At 42.0% G+C, this 26,362-nt stretch overlaps 1 protein-coding gene across 11 annotated transcripts in view; it reads right to left on the reverse strand.

Moving 5' to 3' along the window:
* The window catches only part of DMD (dystrophin), a 2,199,436-nt gene that overhangs the window by 1,085,527 nt on the left and 1,087,547 nt on the right, over nt 1-26,362 (reverse strand). For all 11 annotated transcript variants that reach the window (XM_074994601.1, XM_074994607.1, XM_074994584.1 and 8 more), the window contains 2 exons: nt 26,128-26,322; nt 9,549-9,721 (listed from right to left, as the gene is read on the reverse strand). In XM_074994601.1, the coding sequence (XP_074850702.1) occupies nt 9,549-9,721; nt 26,128-26,322 (368 nt within the window). The remainder of the gene's footprint in view (nt 1-9,548; nt 9,722-26,127; nt 26,323-26,362) is intronic.

Below are 26,362 nucleotides of genomic sequence, written 5' to 3' on the forward strand. Positions count from 1 at the left end.
TCTTTCTTTTCTGTGGTATCAAGCCTTATGTTCTAGGGGGAGTAGTTATGAATTGCTCTCTGCAGTCAGGAACTGTTCTACAGCACCTTGTGTATTCACAATTTGGAAACTGTGGGTCTTTCTTTTAGGAGGCTGTGACACACAGACTGTGGCCACACTAGGCTGCAGCTCCCACCCTCCCGCTCCCCCGTGCTGATCCCGCACAGCCTGCAGAGGTCTCGCCCCAGGTGCGTCCCTCCCTGCCCATGGCCCTGGCCCTGGCCCCAACATGGGGGAGACGGGCAGGGTGTGGGCGATGGGGATCATGCCCGTCGAGCCCCCAAGAGCACTAATGCTGCCCCCCTCCCTGCAAGTCTGCCCGGGGCATCTCCACCCCTGTAAATAGTTACCCCCTGCCCCTATTACATATTCCACCCCACTGTAAATAGTTGTCAAAATGACTTCACTTTGTTATTTATATAAAATGTTTATTTTTGTATTCTACCCCGTGTCCCCTGTGCATGTGTGGTGGTGGTGTGTGTGCAGTGTGTGTGTGCATGTGTGCAGGATGGTGGTGTGTGTGTACAGAGTAGGGGGGCTCACCATGCACCCCGCTCAATGGCCTGGCACAGGGCCTCCCGGATCCACACCCTGTCCTGCTGGGCCAGGCGCCATGGGGCAGCAGGGGGTTGCTTGTACCCGTGCCCCGGCTGGGCGGCCCACCCCTGCATGCAGGACTCATTCTTGGCCTCAGAGAGGTTATGCAGGGTGCAGCAGGCCCCGACCACTGATGGGACGTTAGCCAGGCCCACCTCCAGCCTTGTGTGGAGGCACCTGAAACGCCCCTTGAGGTGGCTGAACACCCACTCCACAGCATTGCGGGCCCGGTTCAGGTACTCATTAAAATGGTCATGGCTCAGCTGGATGTGCCCCGTGTATGGCCTCATGAGCCAGGGCTGCAGGGGGTAGGCTGCATTCGCCACGATACACAGCGGCATTGTCATGTCTCTGATGGGCAGCTCCTGCTGGGGGAGGAAGGTCCCCTTGGCCATGCTGCATCCCAGTCCTGAGTTCCTGAAAACCTCGGCGTCATGGGTATGGCCGGACCAGCGCACACAGATGTCCTGGAACCAGCTGTTGGCATCGATGAGCACCTGCGGCACCACAGAGCGGTACCCTTCCAATTCACATAGGCCCCACGACTGTGCTCTGGGGCCCTGATGACAATGTGGGTGCCGTCCAGAGCCCCAAAGGAGTTGGGGAAGCCCAGCTCCTAGAAGCCCTGCATGACATTGTGCAGGTCCCAGACGCGGATCAACTGCCACAGAAGCACCTTGTTGATGGCACGGATGACCTGCAGGGCAGTGAGGGGGCGAGCTCATGAGTGTGACCTGGGCTGCATACTGAACACCCACCCCTCACCACTCCCCACTCCTGTCCCTGGCAGGGGATGCCCCACCACTCCCCGATAGGGCTCCTTGCTGTGGTGCCCCCTGCCCCCTGCATGCAGTGTGGGTGTGACCCGGCCATGGCTTATCTCAGTGTGGACTTGCCCACCCCGAACTGGTGGCGGATGGATCAGTAACTGTCCAGGGTGGCCAGCTGCCACAGGGAGATAGCCACCCTTTTCTGTAGGGGGAGCACCAGCTTCATGTGGGTCTCCCAGTGCTGGAGGACTGGGGCGAGCCAGTTGCACAGTTCCAGGAATGTCCCCTTGGTCACCTGGAAGTTCTGTAGCCACCGGTCATCACCCCAATTCTCCAGCACCAACCGGTCCCCAGTTGCTGCTTGTGGGGAAGCTCCACAGGCCGCAAGTGACCCAGGGGACTGGCCGGGAACATTGCACCCTGAGGACAACCTCCGGGAGAGTGGCTAGCAGTGTGGCCACCAGGAACCGCTGGAATACAATGGCCAGGACCACAGCCAGTGTGGCTGTTGGCCTGACCCTGTTACAGTACACAGAGAAAAAAATCAGATATACTAAGGCACAAGATGAGTTAAAACTGAAAAGGAACATAAAAGGCAACAAGAAGATGCTTTAAATCTGTTAGAAGCAAGAGAAAGATAAAAAATGTACAGGTCCTCTTCTTAGTGAGGAAGGAGCACTAATAACTGATGACATCGGAAAGCTTGAAGACATCAGGTGCTTAATGTCTAATTAGACTCAGTCTTCACTAAATGGTTAATGATACCTAGATGCTCAACACAATCATCCTGACAACCTGGGGAAGGAATGCAAACCAAAACAGGGAAAGAATAGGTTAAAGAATGTTTAAATAATTAGATACATTAAAGTCAGCGGTACTCGGTGAAATTCATCCTCAGATACTTTTAGGAACTTGCTGAAGCATCTGAGAGACATTAGAACCCAACAGTACTATACATGGTGGCCCTAAGAACCCTTTTCACTAAAGCCAACAACAAATCAATCAACAGTAAATTAGCTTCTCGAACATATAAGCTCCAAATATGGTTTAAAGAAAACACTACATCCCAATATTTGTTTTCAAAGATGAGACTACCTGTAAATATGCACAAAAATGTGATTATCAAAAACTTAATTGTTGTGGAAACACTTCCTAGTCACATAGGTTACATTTGGCCTGTAAGACCTAGGCCTGTTGCAATAAGAGTGCAGAAAGGCATCACTCCAGTGAGAGAATGGTAGAACTATGACTTCAAGGAAAAGCCCATGCCATAAATTTTCCACACTCTGTGACTATACCTCTTGTTCAAACCTCCATGCCCTTACTAGGACAAATGTCAGGACTGAGTTTGCAGCTAGTTCCTGCACTGTGCTGCACATATTGTAGGGCAGGAGTAAAATTAATCCTTCAGAGGGAAACACCAATTACAATCACAAAGCCCCAATATAAAAAAAAAGATAGATAATGGTCTTGTGGACTGGGACTCAACATTTCTGGGTTCAAATATTGACTCTGCTAAAGGTGTCCAATGTAAATTTGACAAGTCACTTAATCTCTGTTTGTTGGGACCCAAAAGTTGAGCTGAAGCAAGAGAAGGGCTCCTGGGTGTGGCCAATGTGAGAGGTTTTCAGTGTGTTACTATAGTGGCATCTGAGACCTTGGCTGTCCTCATGCCCTGAATTTATAGAAATAAAATCTAAATATACAGGTCTTTGTCTTATAAAGGCACCTATCATCCCATTCCTAACCTAATTTTTCACTTTCTACCTGTTCACCTTTCTGGGATCCCATCTCTCAAAAACAGCAGACACAGGTACCAAACTAAGGCAATGTGGTCTTGGGCATATAGGATGAAGTGCAATAAGGACTAATGCAAAGTACTCTACCTAGAGAGGAACAATCAGCTACACACATACAAAATGGGAACAGATTCCCCATAACAGAGTACTGCCAAAAGATATATTGGAGTGATAGTGAACCAGAAGCTGAGTACAAGTCAACATTGCGATACTGTTGCGAAAAAAGCAAACGTGATTCTGGGATTCATTATCAGTAGAATTGTAAGCAATATATGAGAACAAAAAGCAGTCAAGTAGCACTTTAAAGACTAGCAAAATGGTTTATTAGGTGAGCTTTCGTGGGACAGACCCACTTCTTCAGACCATAGCCAGACCAGAACAGACTCAATGTTTAAGGCACAGAGAACCAAAAACAGTAAGCAAGGAGGACAAATCAGAAAAAGATAATCAAGGTGAGCAAATCAGAGAGTGGAGGGGTGGGGGGGAAGGTCAAGAATTAGATTGAGCCAAGTATGCAGACAAGCCCCTATAGTGACTGAGAAAGTTCCCATCATGATTTAAACCATGTGTTAATGTGCCGAATTTGAATATAAAAGCCAGCTCAGATGTTTCTCTTTCCAAAACGGTGCAATAATTCCTTTTCAGTAACACACATGCCTTTAGGTCGTTGACAGAATGCCCCATTCCATTAAAATGTTGACTAACTGGTTTTTTTACTTTGTTACTTTTGTTTTTTGTCTTTTGTCTTTTGTCTTTGTTACTATTCAAGATATGAGAAGTAGTTCTTCTGCTCTGCTCTGCTCTGCTCTGCATTGATTAGTTCTCAACTGGAGTACTGTGTCCAGTTCTAGGCACCAAATTTTAGGAAAAATGTGGAGAAATTGAATAGGGTTGAGAGAAGAGCAACTAAAATGATTAAAGGTATAGAAAATATGACCTATGAGAGAAGATTAAAAGAACTGGGCTTGTTTAGTTTGGAAAAGAGAAAATTGAGAAGAGACATGATTGCAGCTTTCATGTACCTAAGAGGGTGTTACAAGGAAGAGGGAGAGAAATCATTCTCCTTAACCTCTGAGGATAAGGCAAGAAGTAATGGGCTTAAATTATAGCAAAGGAGGTTTCAGTTGGACATTAGGAAAATTGTCCTAACTGCCAGGATGTTTAAGCATTGGAATAAATCACCTAGGGAGGTTGTAGATTCTCCATCATTGGAAATATTTAAGAAGATGTTAGATAAACATCTAACAGGGATGATACAGATGGTGCTTGATGCTGTGACAAGGGCAGGGGACTGGACTTGATGACCTCTCGAGGTCCCTTCCAGTTCTACTATTCTATGATTTTTAAATTTTAGCTCACAATGATTAATATAAAGTGAGTCATCGGTGAAAGACAAACCATCCATGGTGCAGTTATGTAACCCAGGAAGGAATCCAGATATGCAAATTCCTACTGCTAGCTCTAATAGCAACCTTCAACACCATGATCAGAAAATGTTGCTGACTCGTTTGAAGGACTTTAAAGTGTCTGCCACTGTTAATTTCTTCCGGAGAGATCCTATAGGGTTTTTAGGCCCTTTGCTTTTTCCTCTTCCAGAGCTCTCAGCTGTGAAATCCCAGAGATTTCAGCTCTGCCCCAGCATTAGTCAGCATGTGTGAAGTCACTGGGTGATGGGCTTGTGGCTGCACTGATTAACCTATATGCCAATATTGTGTTTTATATCACCTGTTCATCCAAGCCAACCAGAAACGCTTTCCTGCTTTTCTTCACTTTGCCAGGAAAAAGGGAAAAAAGCCAGGAAAAAAGCCAGCTGGCTTTACTTCAACCCACTTAAGATGGACATGATGCTTGTTGGCAGGAGTAAGCATTTGAGGAATTGGCAAAGGTTATGGATGGTACCTCAGGCAAGTGCATCTGCCTAGTTATTCTCAAAGTGGCTTGCAATCTCAGGGTGCAGTCTCAAGCTGACTGCTGATTCTGAATTCAGAGAGAGCAGAAGCAGCCAGCCAAAACTCATTTCATCTTCAGCTAGCCAAGGGACTGCATACATTTCATTTGAGAGGCATGCAGACCTCACCGTGGTTACCCATCCCTTTGTCACTTTGACGGCTACATGCTCTACCCTTCAAGACCATTTAGAATCTTCTGCCCACCTGTCTTCCGAAAAGCGTAAATTAGAGAGGGAATCTATTATGCCCCAAATTCTGTATTGGCTGTCAGTTCACTGCCATATCCTTGTTACTGTGTATTAGCTACAAACTATGTTAAAAGAACATTATTAAAGTTGCAAAATCAAGCACTAAAGAGTTAGGAAATGCAAGAATATGGCTGACTGCGTGATCATTATTCAGTCCCCTTGTTGTATGGACTTTGATTCAGTTTATAATTATGCAATCTCAAACTATGTTTTCCATGGGACCCCAGCCTCATTCAGTGCACCTAATGGATAGTTTTCACTTACTAAGCAGCAATTCAATGTTTTGTTTTCTGCTTATTGCTTAATGTGTGATCCCAGGCCTTATTTACCACACATGATTCAAATCCTGCCCTGAAGACAGAATTATTAACTTTCTTTTAGTCTTCTGTATGATGTTACTCATTACAGAACTGTGAATGCCAAAACCATAATGAGGTTAAAAAAAAGAGTGAATGGGAGGAACAAGAAACTATGTATAACTATTAGCCTAATCCAAAACTCCCTCAAATCAATAGGAACCTTTCCACTGATTTCTCTGGGATCTGGAGCAGGATGTGCATGAAGAACTACAAAATCACTGTGATGTGATAGATGTGGCTTGTCTACACTACCAGCTTCCTTCGAAGGAAGGATGGTAATTAGGGTGTTGGGAGTTTACTAATGAAGTGCTGCTGTGCATAGTCAGGATTTCATTAAGCAAATTCCTCCCCACAGCAACTTCAAAGTCCCACCGGTACTTCGAAGTGCTGGGTCAACTTCGAAGTCCCGTTACTCCTCAAAATTTTGCTTATGTATGGCAGCACTTCATTAGTAAACTCCCAACACCCTAATTACCATCCTCCCTTCGAAGGAAGGTGTAGTGTAGTGTAGACAAGCCCATCTTGTAGTCACCTTCACTTACTGGAATGAAGTTATTTTAGTCTCCATTTGCCTTTGAAGCACAGAATCTGCATCTTTTGATTTGCACACCTAAATCCATGCACCAATTAATTGAATTTGAAATCAAAAGAAGATATTCCTTCAATAATATATTTAAAGCAATCATAAGACTTCACTATTAAGAATGTGTGTTAGCAACATGTCTCACGGGTAGAGCAGTGGTGACATTTTCATCCTGTAGCTATAAACACAGGTAGCTAGAAGCAAACTGCTAGAGATCACATCCTAACCAGGATTTTTGTGCAGCCCAAATCTACCTCTCAAAATACAATGTGTTCTGAAAAAAGAAATCCAAGTTAAAAAGAATGCTGAAGGTAGCATAGCAAGAAAAAGACTTTTTATAAAATGTTGTAATTCCAAAGCAGTTGAATTGATGTTACGTATTAATCACAGTCAATCCTACCAAAATAGGACAGAACAAAGTCAATTACAATTGGAAAATAATAAGGAATCATACTTTACCCTTCGTCTGCTGATCTCAAAACACTTTGCAAATATGAACACACACACATGCTACATAACCCCCAGTAGAGCTGAATACTACTGTTTAGTATATCTTACATATGGATTAATTAAGGCACAGAGAAAACGATGAAAGTTCTAAGAATAAAATATTGGAGGCATTGACTTCCAGTCCCCAGCTTTCATCCTGACACTATTGCCTCACTCTGGAACAGCATAAGAATATTTATATAGGCAGAGTTGGATGACAGTTCTGTCAAGTTTTGTCATAACAAATGGGGGTCCCACCCCTGCCCCATCCCTTCTGCCAGTTTCTTTCCTTCCCCACATACATTGCTGTCAGGGACTGTGGTTGGGGGCTTGCCCCACTCTCCACCCCTGGAACTCCTGCCAGGGACTGAGGTGGGAACACCTCTAGGTCTGCACCCCAGTCCTCAGCAGGAGGCACTTATGGGCTTATGGAAGGGAGAGACCCTGCACCCCAAACTTGTTCCCCAAGAGGAGAGCTGGACAGGATGGATTAGCAGCTCAGGATAGGGGGATGCCCTTTTTTCCAGAGTCACTCCAAGTAGAAGGATTCCTGGGCATGGGTGCCATCATTCCCGCTGCTAATTGTTCCTGGCAGCAGTGTGTGTAGAGGTGGGGGAGAAACTGTAGGCAGAAGGGATGGGAAGGGCCCCCACTTGTACCGCTCCAGAGCCCCATAAAACTATAATCCACTTCTGCTTGTATAAGTATTCTTGGCCCAGTTGCTAATCTGCCACTGCATACAAGGTGGGGAGGGACTCTCCAAAAGATAGTGAAAATCATTTTACTAGTGTGGACTATAAGAATTTATCTGAAGCTGAGCTTTGGAAAAAAAGAGTTACTCTCTATCTGAGTTGCTTTCACCATCTAGTCCAGACTTACACCTCATCTTCACTGCAGCAAAGGGCATTGTGACAAACAGAGGAATCCTAGTTAGTGCAGCCAGTCCTGAGTATCTTATTTAAAAAATCCCCCACTACAAACAAACAAAACACATACCTTGGACATCTTCCCAGATTATACATCTGTCTGTCTTAAGAGGATGAAACCAAACAGCAATGACATAAGAAGGATTAGTGAATTGTTCCTTCCAATACAATTTTCCCTTGGCTTATCCTTCAGAACAAAGCATAAACCTAAACAAAAGTTGCTTACTGTATGGCTAGCTAGATGTATACTTTTACACAATCTACACTGTACCTGCTACTGTCAATTCATTCTTTTTAAACACAGTTAGCTTACTTACTAAGTTTGGCTGGTAGGACACATTACTTAAAGACTTAATCTGCAGTACAGCAAAGCACTTTTTTCTCCTTCTCACTGTGACCATGTGTTCACCTCCTGAAGCCATTTATATGATAGTAATGGTTCTGAATTATAAGTAAGATTTGTGGTATATTCATTGTCCTCCACACTCCAATGAGTGTTTTGAGAACACTTTCACCCCTTCTTTAGATACTATATTATACTATACTGATGATTACTGATGGGACACTTCATTGGCACATGTAACAGTGAAAATAGAAGGAAAATGACATTACAGCAAATTCCTTGTTGTGGTACAGCTGAGAACAGGTGCAGTAACTTATCAAGAAGAATGTATAAAGATCAGAGCTAAACCATATTTTGACAGTATTATCTGGAGATAAATCCATGACACAATCCAAACTTGCAAAGGGAACACATGAAGAGCTCCAGCAGCATCAGTGGGATCAGTCACACATGTAAATACTTTCAAAACTACCATCACAGTCTCCAAATCAAACAGTCTGAAAAGAATCACTAAGTCCTATTACGTGGTAATGCAAAAAAGTTTTGAACTCGGAAGCTACAAGCTTTTAATTAAGGTAAGCTTAATTGCTAGCTTTAAAATACACCTGTTACTCAATACTTTGATGTATCCCAAGTGGCAGGGACATTTATGCGTAATTTGATACATCTTCAATGACATCTGTTAGCTCATCTAATTGTACATTTTAAGAAAGACTTACAGGAACTTAGACATTTTCATAAAGGATGCCAAAGTCTTTGAACATATGTTTGTATGTGGGCATAAAATGAAATATTGGCTTGCTAGACATATGCTATATTACTAGGACAAACCTGACTTTAATCAAGTAATGTAGGTTTGACTACTTTCCCAAGGATTATCTGATTTCCACTCCACCTCACATTCCAAACAAAATAAATATGAACTTAACAAATAAATAGATCTCATGGTTGACCACCACTGAATATTGCTTCACTACCTTTTCTCATATCTTCGTTTACAGCCTTCCCTGTGTAATATTTCATATACAGAAGTGCATGTTCTTGAGGGTATTCTGGACATAAAACAAATTTACTTAAATGGAAATAAATCAGCTTTTTCAAAATTGTACCCCCACATCAGGTCAAATAAGGAAATCTATAGTCTCTTCATTAAACATAAGGGTTGCTCCTGCATGGATCAGTGCTTAAGAAAGTAAAATCTTCACAGGAGGGTATAGGATATTTAGCTGCCTGCAGATGGTCATGCACAGGCCTGGCACTGTATATATAAAGTGAAACACAAGTGGCAATTAGACAACATACTTTTAAGATTTTATAAAATTACTTTGCATTTAAATGTAAAAATTACACACATGTTCCAGTGTTTAAATAGCTGAAGCTATTCACACCAGTAAGCCAACCAGTAATGAACGTCATCATAAATAACAACATAAAGAAGTTACTTACGCCTGTCGGTCCCGGTACATCTTGTTAACTTTCTCCCATTGGAAATTAAGTTGAGTCAAGTTTTCCTGTATCTTTGCAGCTTCCCCAGGTGTGGCACTTTGCAAGGCTGATGTCTTTTTACTGCGAATAACCTCAACCTGACCTGAGAATTTCCCCAGACTGTCTTTCACTTTCTGCAAATTTTAGAAGAAAAAAATGACCCAGCTGCTGTTAAAATGCAAATAAATAAAACAAAAACACCACAGTAGCCTTTACAGTAAAAGAGCTACAATAATTCAGGAATAATGATTGAGGCCCAAGTCATTTCCTGGGAATTAATAACTTGCAAGGAGAACTGATCACTTGAAGTGAAGCAGAAGGCCATTAACCTCAGCTAGTCATTAATTCCACAGGAAATAACATGAGTTAAGGTTACTATTACTTTAACCCAGTTTCTTTATGAAGAAATAAAACAACCCACCCCCCCTTTTAACTTAAATTGCATGTCCTTTCAAGAACACCACTTACTTAATCACATTTGCTTAGAAATTATTCTGAAAGTTAGCCATGTTCATTTTCTAGGACCTTTAAGGGTTTAATTGCTGCTGCATGTCTCTGATACATCAGATGGTGTGTTGGTGTGAGATGGTATTAACAAAATAGCCTGAAATAATTAGTACATTGAGTGCCACTGACATTGAATTTTGCTGAATATGCGATGTGTGTTCACAGCACAGGGAAGACCCTTCTAGATCAGAACTTTTAGCCAAATGATCTCTCTGTCCCCAGAAGTTAATGTTTCAGAGGAAAGCAAAACCCTCCATAGTGGACTATATGTTGTGGTGTGAACTGAGGGACCAAAAGGAAAGAAGAAAGAATTGTTTCCTGACTCTTGAAGCACATTTAAGATTGCCTTATTATCTTAAGCCTTTAAAACACCAAACGTGAGTGGTTCTGAAATTATCCACCGAGTTGTTCCATTAAATCCTGTGTCAGGAAATTATGCAGATTGACTGTATACCATGTAAACTAATATATAAGTAGTATTTTTATTTCTATTCCTCCTTCCATCCAAGTATCCCAAACACACTAGAAATGGCAGTGAATGTAGATTCACAGCTTATAACCTTTCTTCCTTTCTGTGAGCCATTCTCTTCCTTTCCCTCATTCAGGTCTTCCTCTGGTGCTGCTTCTCAATCACATTCTTCCTTTTTTTCTGTCCTTCCACAAGTTGTTCCACATTTGGTTTGGATACAATGCTGTGCCTAGTGAAGTTGATTGTAACTCTCCCTATTTCTATAGGTGACATTGCCTTTTGTGTTACTCCTCTGGTGACCTTAGCCAAGAGGAAACTTGTGGTCATATTAGTATTGTCAATTTCAGCCCATGCAGCACACACACAGGCAAAAATAAAACAAAAATTTTCAAGCAGATCCAGCCTTTGAGGATCTCTAGGTGTTTGGGATGAGTACCATGAGTAATTTATCTTCCATTTATCACCTTAGCTCAAAATTTGTCTACTGAGCATGTGTGAATATCCATAGAATATTGCCAAAATCCCAATAATTCTGCTTCACTGTGGGTTCAGTATAAACTCTGGGATGTACTCTTCAGTTTCTCTACTGAGACCTTTGAATATACTTCCTCAGTATGCCCAAACTCTCCTCCCAGAAGCAGAAGGAGACACAGAATATTACAATAGGATAAACCCAAAAAGAATATAGGAAGTAAAACTTAAACCTCCACACCTTGATTCCTAAAACCTAAGAACATCCAAGGACAAGCTACCACAACCCAATCAGGATCTGCAATGACAAAGGTGAGATGAAGATGATATAGTTCAGGGTTGCCCCAAATATCCTAAATTGATTATGGCCTTCAGAGGCCCTTCAGAATGCTCATTTGGGAAAACTATTTCACTATGTCGGGAACTTGTTTACAGTTTGGGGATTATGAAACTTCTGTCCTCTCTTGACAGGGAAGGACAAAATTCATATTTAAGAGAAGAATGGGTGATTTTTTTAACAGCTCCCTGTTCTCCTGTCTTGCTTCTGAAAGGAGCAAAATAATTATGAAGGCATTATACTATACAATGGACAGGGTGCAATCTACCACACTTTCCTCCCTTTCAGCTCGACAATGCAAAATAGGTGTGCTAAACACTCAAGGGAAAAAAAAATCTGAAAAAAAAATGTAACTGTCCCTTTGTGGAGTAACATGAAATGAATCCGAGTATGAGAGAAAACTATTTTCTCAAGCAGCTGACCTCCTCCGGCATATTGGTCAGTCTACTAAACAACCATCATTTACACTTCACTTCTGTTCCTTTGTCTTGACATCAGGTGGAAGGCTTCAAATATTGATTTTCTGCAAACAATTAATAAGACAAGCCTGTGCACAATAGGCATCTAACTTGAATTCTTCGTCCTGCCTCACAAACAGAATGCAGTGAACATTTTCTTAGCCAGAGTCTGTGGGCTGCTCTCATGTTCCTGTGTCTGGTGGAGGACATCTCCAAAGCTCCGTGACACAAACACATATGTTGTTTTGTGCGTTGCTTCCCCCCGCACCCTCGGTTGTAGTTATACTTGGAAAGGTTTAACTGGAGTACACTAGTGTCTCGTCTCAGGCTTGTAAAGGCTCCACGTAGTGATGTTTCCTAATTCTGATGAACAGAAGAGTCCTTCGCCAGCTGGTGCCTGACTCCAAAGCGGTATTTTGGACATTGTGATCTATGCTGCCGAGTGGACTGACTGAAAAAGAGGCACAAACTGGTAGTTTGCAGAATTGGAGCAGAGAAGGTTGAAAAGGAGTAGAGTGGAGAAGGTCAAGTGATCTTAGAGAAACAGAAAGAAAATTACTGTTTCCCTGCAGTACTATATAAATCTTCTCAGCCTTCTGACTAGACCTTAGTGGCTCTGTTTCACTATGTGAAAAAAAATCGGAGTTCACCTTCTCCTTAGTCCCAGAGAGGATGAATTGGCCCTAACAGGGATTTGGAGGCCTCTCAGGCACCAGAAGTAGAAGAGATGATTAATATGAATGGACCGTTTTGTAGTGGTTCTGTTAGTGTCTTCCCATGTATCCATCTAAGAGTGACTGGACATTTTCACCTTTTGAAGGACTACTTTGTTGTTACAGAATCCTTTGAAAACTGCACACTGAGATTTAATGCAGAGATAAGGAATATGCATGTATAATTATTTAGATATTGCACTGTGTAGTCAATGGATACACTGCACCATAAGGAGACATAATAAAGTAATAGGCCAAGTTAGGACCTGATGCTGCAAACCCCTGCCCATTTGACTAATCCCTGTTTACACTGCTATCCCTGCTAAAGTCAACAAAAAATTCTCATTTTAAGAATTTAAGGCATTTACCATTTCTATATTTATTCTTGAACTTTTTATATTTCTTCTACATCTGAATAAAATTACAGCGTTAAAATGAGAATGCACCATTAACTTAGATACTGGTGGTAAATTTTCAGTATTATTCTCTAACTCTACAGAACAATGTTTCAGGTTGAACCTCCCTGGACCAGCACCCTCGTAACCTAACTGGTCCTGAACAAAGGAGTTTGCTGGAGCATGGGATGTCAATGCTGACTCTCTCTACTACTGGCCTCTGGGCTCTCCCAGCCACCAGCCTCTTGGTCAGGCTCCCCTCCTGGCTGTTGGCCCCAGGTGCCTCTCCTGACCACTGAATCCATGGGGCTGCTGATCCCTGGGCTGGCTGTGCTCCCAGCCTGCTCTCCCCCTGCTCCTGGCCTGTCCAAGCTGCCAGCTGCTGTGCTGTGGACCTGGTTCCTCTCCCAGATGCTGGACCTCCTGCTGCCAGCCTGACTCCTCTCTCAACTCCTCCAGCCACTGGTGCAGATGCTGCCAGTTTCCCAGTCATGGCTACTGCTGGACCAGGAAGTCTCTGAGCAGAAAGGTTCAACCTGTGTTTGGGTCTTGGACTACAGCTTCACCTGGAACAGATGTTTGTTATTGAACAGGCTATGATGATGACAGGAACCCATGAATGTTATGTTCAGTTTGTGATATTACTTCTGTTGTGTGTAGGCCAGTTATGACAGAAAGCCTCTTTGTGGCCTGGAATGATCCTTTGTAGATCCTCCTCAGTTTCCCTCTGAATTATGAGAATATTACTCACAGCCCCAAAGATGGTTAAATCAAAAGTTCCCCTTTCTTGGGTTACAATTTATTCAACATTGTTCATCTTCCCAAAGAAAGCCTCTTTTCACCTATACCTAGCTTCAGGGTTTCCATGTCCCTCCTTTTGGGCTGTGTGGTTCAAGTCCTAGAGCCTACCCTCCATCCCACAAATTCTCTATATAGTTCTGGGTTTCATGGCCCCTTTTCTGCTGCCTGAGTCCTTCCTCTTTCCAGGCTCTGAGTTTCCTTTGGAGAGTCTCCCATCCAGTCACCCAACCACTCCCTTAATCCTCCTCAAGCAATTTTCTGGACCAGCAAGGAGAGAGGGAAACCTTGCTCACCCAGCAGGACAAGGCTACTGATCCTCAGTCTGTAAATGAAAAATAGCCTGTTTTCTTCCTGTACTTTCACCTTCCCAGGCAAAAGCCATACTTCGAGACCATCTGTCTGCCTCTTGCCAAGATCCAGTTTGGTTTTCTGGATACTTGGAATGGATCAACCGATCTCTCCTGTTACCCTTTTCTGGTCTGAAAGGGCCATTACCCCTTTATAGTGCATAAACGTGCACTTACCTACAGTTACTTTCTCCTATCATCACATTGCCCAGTAACCCTTATCACGTACATCTTAAGTTCCTCCATGTTTTCCCTGGTCTTGACTGAAACAGATGTCATCTACAAATTTTTATTTCACTGCTTACCATCTTTTCCAGATATTTAAAACAAGACACACTATTTGTCTTTGAACAGATTTTTGAGTCAACCCACTATTAAACTTTCACACACACACACACACACATCCCTATGTGTATTTAGATGGAGAGAGAGAAAAAAGTCCAATTTAACAAGCAAAATAAAGTCTGCATGTCCCTTTAGGTGAAAAAAGAACTAAGTGTCAGACAATTATTCTTACATCAATGTATTTTTAAATTAATTAAAAAGCAGGCTGATTTTGCTATCAATATCTATATCAATTGTCCTCAGAATGTAATGACAAATGCATGGTTTCTCTCCTCTCTCCCCAGCAGTTATAAACCCTGCAAGCTTATCGATGGAATTGAAATTGAACATGGGTTTTTAACTGGCCCCATACACCATCACCACCAAACTGCTAATTCTGCCCTCACTGAACAATGTCATGACCTTCACTAGAGCGACACAGTTGATTATATCCACATGTAAAATGCTACAGCAGCCCTGTATGGCTCATTACTGTAGACATTGTGAAGACAAGAGAGCTGACCCTTTAAGGAGGGAAAAAAGTCTTATAGCCTCCTGGGATCTGGGCTGGTAATTAAGATGCTGCACTCACTTTGCTTTTTTGAATGGTCCCTTTCTGCGTGGACTGGGAGAGGTGAGCAAGAAGGCCTTCACTTTCCTGCTTTGTCTCTCTGAAGGCTTCTCTTTTATATCCCATACTGGACTGATTTAACCACATGAGTTAATCCTTTTATGACTGCACTGCTGTTGTTCAGCTAGGGGGAAGGCCTGAATGAGTCACAAATGAAGGTAGACCCATTAGTCCTCAGAAGGCCAGTCACGCTGTGACGTGCCATTTATGCAAGGTGTTAGTACAATCCCTACATACACTAGCATAAGCAAGCTTTTTTTTTTATGGCTTCCATGAAATGACCTGTGTTACCTGTGGCTCCTTAAGGAGAAAGGATCTCAATGTTAGCTATTAATATAATCAAATGTTTTGTACTCATTGATGTCTATTTTCTCTACATTTTGGGGAAGTGGGGATGGATTATGTTCCCAATAGAACTGTCAGGGATTTTTCATCCCTCGGGCATTATCGTCCCTGTGGGTCAGGGGAAACAAGCCTTTGGCCATTAAACATCATTACAGGTACAGGTAGAATCTAAAATCACATAGACTGCCATTTAGCAGCCCCCTGTAATGGTCATTCTGAGTCAGTTGGTTTCCCCGGTAACCCTGAACTCATAAACAACTCGTGACCTGGGGTTTAAAATCCAGGCACCTGATTGGGTGCAGGTGGAAAGCTTCTAGAAGTTTCCACAGCCCAGAGGACCTGTTTGAAAGCAGGCCCTCAGAATGCTCGCATGTAAATAGCCTCATGAATCATGCATGAGATCATAGGATATAAGGCGGCGCAGCACAGCGCTCGCTGGCCCTTGGCGCAGATACGACTCCGCTACCTGTACGGGGAGGTGCTGGCCCTTGAGGCGTCCACCAGCCCCTAGGCTAGCTGCCTCACAAGCAGCGAAGACTTTGCGAAGAGCTCCAGCTTGAGAAGACTTTGTGAAGGGCTCCTGAGTCAACACCAGCATCGCCCAGCAGGGCCCGCCTGCTACGGTGACAGCTGGCAGTTTTACCTCAGCACTAAAAGAGCAACAAGCAGTCCTGAGGTGAATCAGGCGAGCAGCGAACTGGCCTCATCACTAGGGTGAAGTACTGCGTGCTCGCCTGTTGAAACCCAGGGTCTGCCATCTAAACAGCAAGCAGGCTCCAAGGTGAATCAGCTGGGCAGCGAACTGGACTCACCATTAGGGTGAGGTACTGCGTGCCCAGCTGTTGAAGCCCAGAGCCTGCCATCAAAGTGGCACCCTCGCTCCCGCCGCCTGCCATCCTGCGGTGACGACACTACCTACCGGACATGACCCACCTGCCTGACAAGACTGCAATCACCTGGACACATAAATCCACCACAAGCCTGAGGCCCAGCCCAGGCTACACAGACTTTCACAGGCCTGAGGCCCAGCCCAGGCTATAAGGACAGGCCTGAGGCCCAGCCCAGGTGATAAGAACTACCATAGGCCTGAGGCCCAGCCCAGGCCACATAGACTTTCACAGGCCCGAGGCCCAGCCTGGGCTATACAAATTATATTATCATAATACTTTGGGCATTGGGTCCCCGCAACAGGGGGTTCGAAGTCGCGAATCGAACCGCGCCCCTCCTGGCCAAGAGTGGCCACACCCAGGGGCTCGACCCTAAGGCCGGGCCTAACAGCCCAGGTTTCTTCTACCATCTTAGAAACTGCACACTTGTGTTAATAGTTTCACAGTTATAGTTAATTAGTTAGTCATTTAGTTATAGTAAATGGTACTAGTAGAAATAATTGATTGTCTAAGTGATTAGTCATAGACTGGTAACAATAGCATTTATTTAACTGACGTGTTTATATACTTAAGGAGCAGGCGGGTCATCTTGGTAGAGGCTTGACCTCCCAGTTACCCTATAAACCCTGCATCCTACCTTAACCCCCCTTTACCTGTCCCTATTCTCCGAGCCCCAGCTGGGGAGGTTACACTTCCCCCTCACTCGGCTGGGGGGAGGAACTTGGCAGGCAAAGCCCCAAGGCCTCCAATAGGCTGGCGTAGCGAACCAGCCAGGGCATTAAGGGGGAAAGCAAATTGACCTTCCCCTGCCCGGAGCTATATTAATATAAAACTACCTATACCTCTCTCCTTGAATTTCCCTTTAATCTTCCTTTTTGCCTCCAACCTAATAAAAAACCATCATACAGGTCGCTTCATGGACTCTTTAGTGTATAGCATTGTAAGTGTCTAAAGAAATACTATTGTTGCAATTCAATGCATTATCAGTAATCGCTAATATATATGGTTACTTTATAAAAAATTGTCTACTGTTACAAGTGTCATTACTCCTTTCCCTGTTGTTTGTTCTGTTAATAAAGTTTGTAACTGTTTGCACCTTCACAAGCCTTCCTCTTCCCGTCTCACCCCTCTCCCTTAAAGCCAGCCTCCTGCCTGCCAGGGAAAATTCTACCAGCCTCTCTAACGGCGGTACAGGGCCAGTGCACAACCCCCGGGGCCTCCTGCCGGAGGTGGGTGGGGGCGGCCTGCAGAGGGGCGGGGCGACCTCTACTTGTCGCTGGGTCTCCGCCGTCCCCTCCATATCCTCGTCCCAGGCCTCTTGAGGATCTGAGCGGTATACTGGTGTGGGGTCAGTGTGGCCTTGGCCCACGACTTTGCCCACACCAACAAGAACCAGCAGGGAATAATTTTTTACAGTCTGGGAAAAGGAGGGATTTTATTGGGAGAATAAAGGTGAGGAGAAGGCTGCTGAAAGCATCCACCATGAATGGTAGTTTGACTCCTCTAAGCCTGACTACAATGAATTATATTTAACAAAGATGGAAAATAGAAATTACAAAATAGCATAAAAAGTCACTATTTTGTAATGATTAAAAGGATGGAGAATATGTTCCTCTCTCCAGATAATGAAGCTGCACTGTCTCAATGCCACATACGACATGGGGAATTTGCTCTTTAACATCTTGGCTGTGTCTACACTAGCCCAAAACTTCAAAATGGCCAGTTTACTAATGAAGCGCTGAAATACATATTCAGCACCTCATTAGCGTGTGGGCGGCCGCGGCACTTCGAAATTGATGCGGCTCGCCGCCGCGCGGCTCGTCCAGACGGGGCTCCTTTTCAAAAGGACCCCGGCTACTTCGAAGTCCCCTTATTCCTATGAGCAGATAGGAATAAGGGGACTTTGAAGTAGCTGGGGTCATTTCAAAAAGGAGCCCCGTCTGGACGAGCCACGCGGCGGCGAGCCGCATCAATTTCGAAGTGCCGCGGCCGCCCGCACGCTACTGAGGAGCTGAATATGTATTTCAGCGCTTCATTAGTAAACGTTGAAATGGCCATTTGTATGGCCATTTCGAAGTTTTGGGCTAGTGTAGATGCAGCCCTTGGCTGGAATTCTATTCCAGTTCAGGGAGGTCTTTTTAAACCCAGAACTTGTCTGTTAAAGCCTTGGGAAAAAAAATTAACTGTTATGAATACTGGCATTGGGAGATATCAAGAGGCAGGTGGGTGACCATCTTCTCTGACACTTTTAAATATTACCACATATCTTGAATACTAAAGTAACAGCATCCTGACCTTATCTCCTTCTAGCTGTAAAGTATGCATATTAAAAATAATAAGGGGAATGTGATTGAAATAGTAATGATTGTTAGCCTAAGGTAAGACATTCCAGTGCATATATGAACTTTTAAATAAGTGGCCTGGTTTTCAGAGGTATTGAGCACTGACAGCTCTCACTGATCCTAGAAAGAGCTTTACACTCAGAGCTTCTGAAAAATTAGACAACTTATTTCTGCATCTAAATAATAACTTATGTGCGTGACCTTGGGCTCCCAAGGCTGAGCATTTTGAGCTGCATAATTTATAAAGTTAGGTCAAGTTTCCAGCAAACTAAAATAATACGCTTTTCACTTGATAAGAGGCTCAAGCCAAAATGTCCCAATTTGGAAGCTTGAGTTAAGGTATATTCCCTGTTTATATATGCTGAATAATGACAGAGAGATAGCCATGTTAGTCTGTATTCTATCAAAACAAAAAAGCAGTCATGTAGCACTTTAAAGACTAACAAAATAATTTATTAGGTGATGAGCTTTTGTGGGACAGACCCACTTTGACTCATTGGCTCACGCACTCCCTTGTGGCTTCAGGTGGCATAGAAGGACCTCCTCTAATGCTCCTGACAGGCCTTGTAGTTGTCTGCTTTGTCTTTCATCTAGGGCAGGGGTTGGCAACCAAAATAGCAAGAAGAGCTATTTTTTTCAAAATCCGTAAAGAAAAAATCAATAATTCAAGAGCTGCAAGGCATATGACTATGAGACAGTCCTTAATATATAATATTAAACCATAGTTTTTCTAACCCTTATTCTAAGAACAACACACACAAAATGATTTATAATGTGATACATGTACTGCAAGACGTTCACAACCTTTTTACATATTATATTTCCTCACAGTTTACGTGTGTGTTTGTACCACTGTCTTCCCGACTTTCACTCCCAAACCACCTCACTCTCTGGAGGACACCAGGGGGAGTTATCCAATTTTTGAGGTCACAAATTGTTTGCAATTATAGCATCGGGAGCCACAAAGAAGTCCTTAGAGATCCACATGCAGCTCCAGAGCCACAGGTTGCAGACTGCTGGTCGAGGGTCTCCAGACAGGCCACTGACAGTCCAGCTTATTCTAGCATAACAAAATCCCACAAAACAATTGTCCACTGACATTGAATATTCCAGTTCAGGGACCTTGTAGCAAAGATCTGAAGTCTGCCTCCTCAGATTCCTCAGTGCCTCCATTATCTAATTCCTATTTCAATCTGTCTAGAAGTACCTATGGGCCCATCTTCCGCAGCTTCACTCCTCCATAGACGCTTCACACCTTCTTAGAGTCTTGTATTGAGTGATGCCTCCCAGAGCTTTCTTGCTTCAGACCTGGGTTCTGTCTACCTCCCCAACGCTTTCCACATGTCCAGGTCTCTTCCCCATGGAAACCAAGTCCCAGGGTGCTTTCATGTGTTTGTCCTTTTGTCAAGGCTGACTCCAGGAGCTCACCCCACTCATCTAGCTTTCTCCTATCTCCTGGCGCTCTACCAGAGCTAATTTTTCAGGAGAGAATACCAAGGCCTACTACCTCATTTCTATTACCTTGTCTTTCATTAGTCACGCTACTACTTTGAGCTGGGACACATCCTTAATTCTGGCCCCAGCCATTCCCTAGTGTTAAACTGACCTGCAGGTGCAACCAAGTGCATTAATTGCATTAATTTCTCTCTGCCTTCTTTCTACCATTCTGGGATATACAGACAAAAACAATACACTAGATTTTATCACCTGTTATTTAGAATGCACATGAATGTATATGAACATTAAATATTCATTTTTTTTTTTTGTTAATGAAAGTCACATGCAGTGATCCAGGGAAGACAGAGAAAGTGTGTTCACATAAATGACCCTATAACTCCTTCCATTTTTCAAAATGGAAACAAAAAATCATTTCAAGTTGTTTTAGTTATCAAGAGAGCCTTGGGAGATTTTGTAACCTGGTTAACAAAAGTGCACACAACTTTCCTTTCTAACAATAAAGGATTAGAGAAACCCATTAGCAGCTAAAGTGGCAGCAGCCTTGGAGAGTGAATCCATCTCATTGCCCTTGAAAAAGAGAAATCAGAACACTACAGAGAAACTCCAGTTCATTTTTACTATCTAGAATTTGTCTGTATCTGACAGCTGAGAACAACATGCTGGACAAATCCAATTCTATGACCATTTGTGTACCAAGTATCACATTACTGATAGATCAAGTTGGGAAGTGTATTCAATCACTCTGACTTCCAAGTTGTAGTTAATTAGGTTTTGCTGAGCTTCAGCAGAAAACCATTTTAAACTTCATGTTTAGTGTTTTTTCATTAAGTTGTATTTCCTGATTCCTGTATTTCTTGCCTGGGATCACTTGATATGATCCAGATGTGAATTTCATTTACAAAATGCAAATAATTTTTAGCAAACAAAATATATGTAGGATGATGCATTGTCCTTACGTGAATACTAAATCTGCAATTATATCTCACAGTTTTTATACTGACGTCAAAATTGGCAACAGCACAGCTTGTACCATTCATGAATGTCAGGAAAAAAATCCACAACTTAATTACAGTTTTAAAATTGGTACTAGAACTGAATCATAATATTGGGTACAGATGATTTTTTTAATACAGCAGATTTAGAGAGGATTATGAAAGTAGTCTGGCTGTGAGAATGGTAGGTGCACAGTAATTATATTGCATTTGGTGGATACTGAAATGAGCTACAGTAGAAGGATGGCATAAAGAAAGCTGCTGGATGTACATATATAATGAAGAAATATGAAAGGACAAGAATTATCTTGCATAAAATGGAGAACAGAAAGGAGATTATACATAAAGTAAAGCAGAAAAGATTCCTGAAATTAAAAAAAATAATGAAATAAATTTACAAGAAGGCTGACTGGAAATATGATATTAGATATTCGCATTTTAAGATACTATGGACCCAACTCTGCAAATATGGATGCATGTGAGTCACGTTCCTCACATGCATAATTATACCCATTTCAGTGATATTACTTAGGCCGTTTTTACACAAGCCAGTATTTCCAAAAGTGGCATGCTAATAAATGGCACAGAAAATGCTAATGAGGCACGGATGTAAATTTCCGACACCACATTAGCATACGGTCACATGATTTAGACTCCAGAAGAAGCTCTTCCAGACTTCAAAACAACATGTATAGGCATGGCCCCTGGGGGATCTCCCAGAAGGAAATCCTCCTTCCAGAAACCCCTTCTTCCTGAAATAATAATAATTCTTGTTTTTTCATATTTCTTCATTATAGATGTACATCCAGCAGCTTTCTTTATGCCATCCTTCTACTGTAATTCTGTTCAGTCTATAATTACTGTGCACCTACCATTCTCATAGGCAGCCTACTTTCATAATTTTCAGGAAGAAGGGGCTTCCAGTAGGAGGATTTCCTTCCATGAAATCCCCCGGGGCCCGCACCTCTACATGTTGTTTTGGAGTCTGGAAGAGCTTCTTCTGGACTCCAAAACTCGTGACCATATGCTAATGAGGTGCCAGAAATTTACATCCACCCCTCATTAGCATTTTCTGGGCCGTTTATTAGCATGCCGCTTTTGGAAAAAGTGGCATCTGTAGAAAAGGCCTCACTGAAAATGATCATCCATAAATGTTTGCAGACTCCAATCTTAAAATATGTGCCTACTAAACTCAAAACCATGACAGAAACAAAGAAAGGTGTGTAAAAACAATGGCTGCACTGATATGTGTGTGGTTTAACTGTAAACACTGAGTATCTGCAAAACATTATATTTCTTATTTCAAAGTTGAAATATGATTGAGTAGTCATATGGTGTACTATGAAGGGCGTTCAGTTTTAAATGATACATTTTCACAGTCATGGATGCAAAACTCAGACTAGGCATACTATTTAATGTTGTACTTTACAAAAATTGATCTCTCATGTCTGTTACTGGGAAAATGTTAATTCACATTTGCTAAGTATTAGTTTTTATTAACAATGCCACCAAAATTTTTTATAAAAATTACCTTTTCCATTAACCAAAATATATAGAGTTCTAAATCAGTTTCCTCAACTTTTATTGCTACATAACCCTTTTTCTCAGGAGCCACATAACAGTCCCTCTCCAAAAAACAAAGCAAAACAAAACAAAAACAAAAACATCCTGCACATCCGGGGCATAAAGTGATTCACCAAGGAAGTGGGTGATTCATATACAGAATATTGGTAGAATCCAGCTAACTTCATCCCCAGAAGAGCTCATGGCATCGCAGTGCAGATCAGAGAAACCAGGTCTTCTCTTCCTACTTTTCCATCCTACCCAGAGAATTTGGTCTCCCAGGTTGTGGGGAATTTAAAATTCACAGAGTTGTCACCATTCAGGTGTGTGGGCCAGGACAGTAAAGTAGTAAAGAGAGTGTGTAAGCAGCCCACAGTGGTCAGAGAGGCTGCTGAGGCAAGGTGGGAAGGGCTACTCTACCATCCCCTCAACCATAACCACTGAGGATCCCTGAGCTCTCTCCTGTTTCTGTTAGACTTCCACCACACCAAAGACCCAGGTGGCTGCAGCCCCATTCCCTCACACCTCCCCATACTCTGGCAACCTAATCCCACACTGCTAGCAGGGCATATTCCACAGTCTGAAAATCAACATTCTCAATTAAACAGTCTCAAAAGGAGTAGCTGTGTTAGTTGGTAGCTTCACAAATGACACGCAGTCCTGTAGCATTTTAGAGACTGATTCAACGAAACAGAAATACAGCCTCATCTATGGCCATAGTCCCTCTTACATGCTAGATAACTCAGTCACAGTGAATGGACTTGCATGAAATATAAGCCAGGTCTTTGTGTGGCCATTTACATGTCAGGGTTTTTAACCCCCCACTCCCTCCACACCACATTTTCTTTTTTTGCCTTTTACAGTTCAGGACGACTGATGAAACTGTTAAGTATAGTATGTACAGTAACATATGCATTTAGTTTTCAGGCAGTGTTTAGTGTTTCCTTTGCCATTGGTAGTAATTAGTTAAGATCTCTTCTGTGCTTTCTCTCTCACACAGACAATTTTCGCTCTGTGTCTGTTCCTACAGTGAAATTATAATGGTGAGTTTATGGCATCACAATCAGTTCCATATGGGAAGAATAACAGACCATAAACACATGATTAGAATTAAACTACAGGAAGCTGTCTTCTGAGGGGGGAAAACCTGTATTCAAATATACATATGCCCATTCATTAGAAATATCAGGAAGAGAAACCATTTTTTTTGTGATTTTCTCTTAATTTGTCCTATTATTCAAGCTTCTTGAAAGCTAATCCTCCAGTACTTCCATGTATGAAATGTAATCCCCACTCTTTTCAATGGGAGTTCTTCTGAAAGAACTGTCATGTTACAATTATTTGTTAAAACAATGAGAGTGGGTTTAATGGAGTATGAAACACAGAAGACAGAAGACATGCTTGAAAGTGAGATTAATCCTCTTCAGGTCATGCAAATTTTGTGACTATTTCCTTCAGGAGATTTAAGTGCCCTGACCATTAGATTCTTCCACTTAAGTAACCCTGGAAATGAAGAAAATATTCCTGCAAGTCAGTATCTGAAAAACTACTAAATAAATGCATACCATCTTTATAAATTAAGATAGGTTAAACATCAACATAATACTTATATAACAGTTAAAGTAACAATTTCAATTTTTTCCATTAACTCTCTGCTACAAATGGCAATGTGAAAATTATCATCCAAGACAATGATTAAAATGGCTTTTCTGCTACTGTTCTTGAGATTTCTAATGTATTAGTAGTTTTGATTGACCATCGCAGCTAAAGAAACCCCACATTTAAATCTCACCATGCATGTGTATTAATGTGAAAATTATTCAAAGTCATTACCATTGTAAGAATCTTGTACAGAACTTCGCTTTCATTTTGAAAAGTAATATTCAGCATAGCAACTAATTATTTGAATTAACAACAACAAAATCACAAAATAGGTTTTAAAAACAGAGATCCCCATTATCATCCTGGAATCTGATATATGCAAATCTGTCAGGGATAAAAATCAACCATAATTTAATTTCCAGCATTTCCCAACTAGCAGCTGTACAATTTATGCACTACTTTTCTATTTTACTGCAGGGTAATGACAATGATGAATGCTTTTACTAGGAAATAAATATTCATTAAAGAGGTTGAGGGAAAAAAAAGCTATATCCCTTCCAAAAGCCCGTGATTGCGCAAGATCCATTTGCCAGTTGCAAGAGATTTATTTGGGAGAAAAATGGAGCTGTGCCCACAAGCACATCTCATGACAATTTAATAGCTCAGTTAAATTAAACCTATGGCAGTACTTACTTGTAACCACAGCAATCAATATCATTAAAGTTGGTGTCAGCTATAATAATATCGAATATATGTGGATGAACAAGTGATTAGTTATGGATTTAAATCAGACCAAGACAGCACAAGTGTAAGGCATTAAGGAGCACTAATAGGGTGACACTCAACTGCCAGTAAGCTTCTTGCTGGGTCACTGAGCCTCCAACCAATCTAGTCATTAACATAGAAACTACATAAACAAGAACCAAGTGGTACCTCATTATCAGTGATTTACACATTTTATGATATTTTTGCATACACAAGTCATGTTAACAAGGGCAATTACTTAAAATAAAGAATGACAATAACATTGGCATATTATCTGCTTTAGAAATTGATTAGGGAAAAACAACATGCAGTATCTAGAAACACCTGAATCTACTGAAGCTGACCTACAAGTGGCTTAACGAAGAGCATACTGTTGCTTCGACTATTGAAATACAGGTCTACTGAACAAAAAATAATATGCATCTCTCTTTTTCCACTACTTTATGCACGTGTCATTATATGGGTATATTATCATTGCTAAATGGCTGAAAACAACCTCATTTCCCATAGTTAATAAATTTATAATGTTCTATTTAACTTTGTGAGGAAGGAGCGTATAACTAATCATTTCCAAGCTAAAAGATTTATGTTAAATGCAACAATAAATAGGTGTTCTTTTGTTCAACTCTGTTACAACTTGAACATGCTGTAATAACATAGAGAGCTTTTTTATAGTGATAAAAAGGCTCCTTCTGATACAAACATTACATTACAACTGACAAACTGTTCATCTAGTTCAGTTTATGATACTGATCTGATTCTTTTCTTACATCAACTACCTAGGATTAACGCCATTAAATTCATACATTAGTGTAAGTGATGCAAGATCAGGTCCTGTGACTTTCCAGAGGTCATTATGTCTCCTTAAATTTTTTTTTCTCTTGCCTTGAATTTAGCTTTTGGCTGACAATATTTTCTACCCAATGGAGCTAATTACACCATTGACATAGCATCTGTCCTTGTAATCTAATAAGTCTACACACAAACAGGCAGCCTGTACCTCAACCCCCTGAACCTCTCTTGTCAAAGTCCAGGTAAAATAAGTGACCTTTGAAGTGTCTGCATACTTTATGAATTATAAATTAACCAGTGTACTGAGATATGATATATCTATTAGAAGACTTGCATCTTACCTTGATACACTCTTCTTGTTTAAAGAGCTCCTCATAATCCCTGCCCTGAAGATGAGGAGAATTAAGGAGGTCCTCCACTTCAGACAAGGCTTGCAGGAGTCGAAGGATCTCTGACAGGTATGCAGAAGGCACGTAAGTGGTTTCCATAGTCATACCTTCAGTCACCGGAACGGTTGTCTCTTCATATAAAGTTTGCTGGTATAGATATACAACAGAATGCTTCCTTTAGTTTCTT

Source organism: Carettochelys insculpta, chromosome 1, assembly GCF_033958435.1.
Source record: "Carettochelys insculpta isolate YL-2023 chromosome 1, ASM3395843v1, whole genome shotgun sequence".
NCBI lineage: Eukaryota > Metazoa > Chordata > Testudines > Carettochelyidae > Carettochelys > Carettochelys insculpta.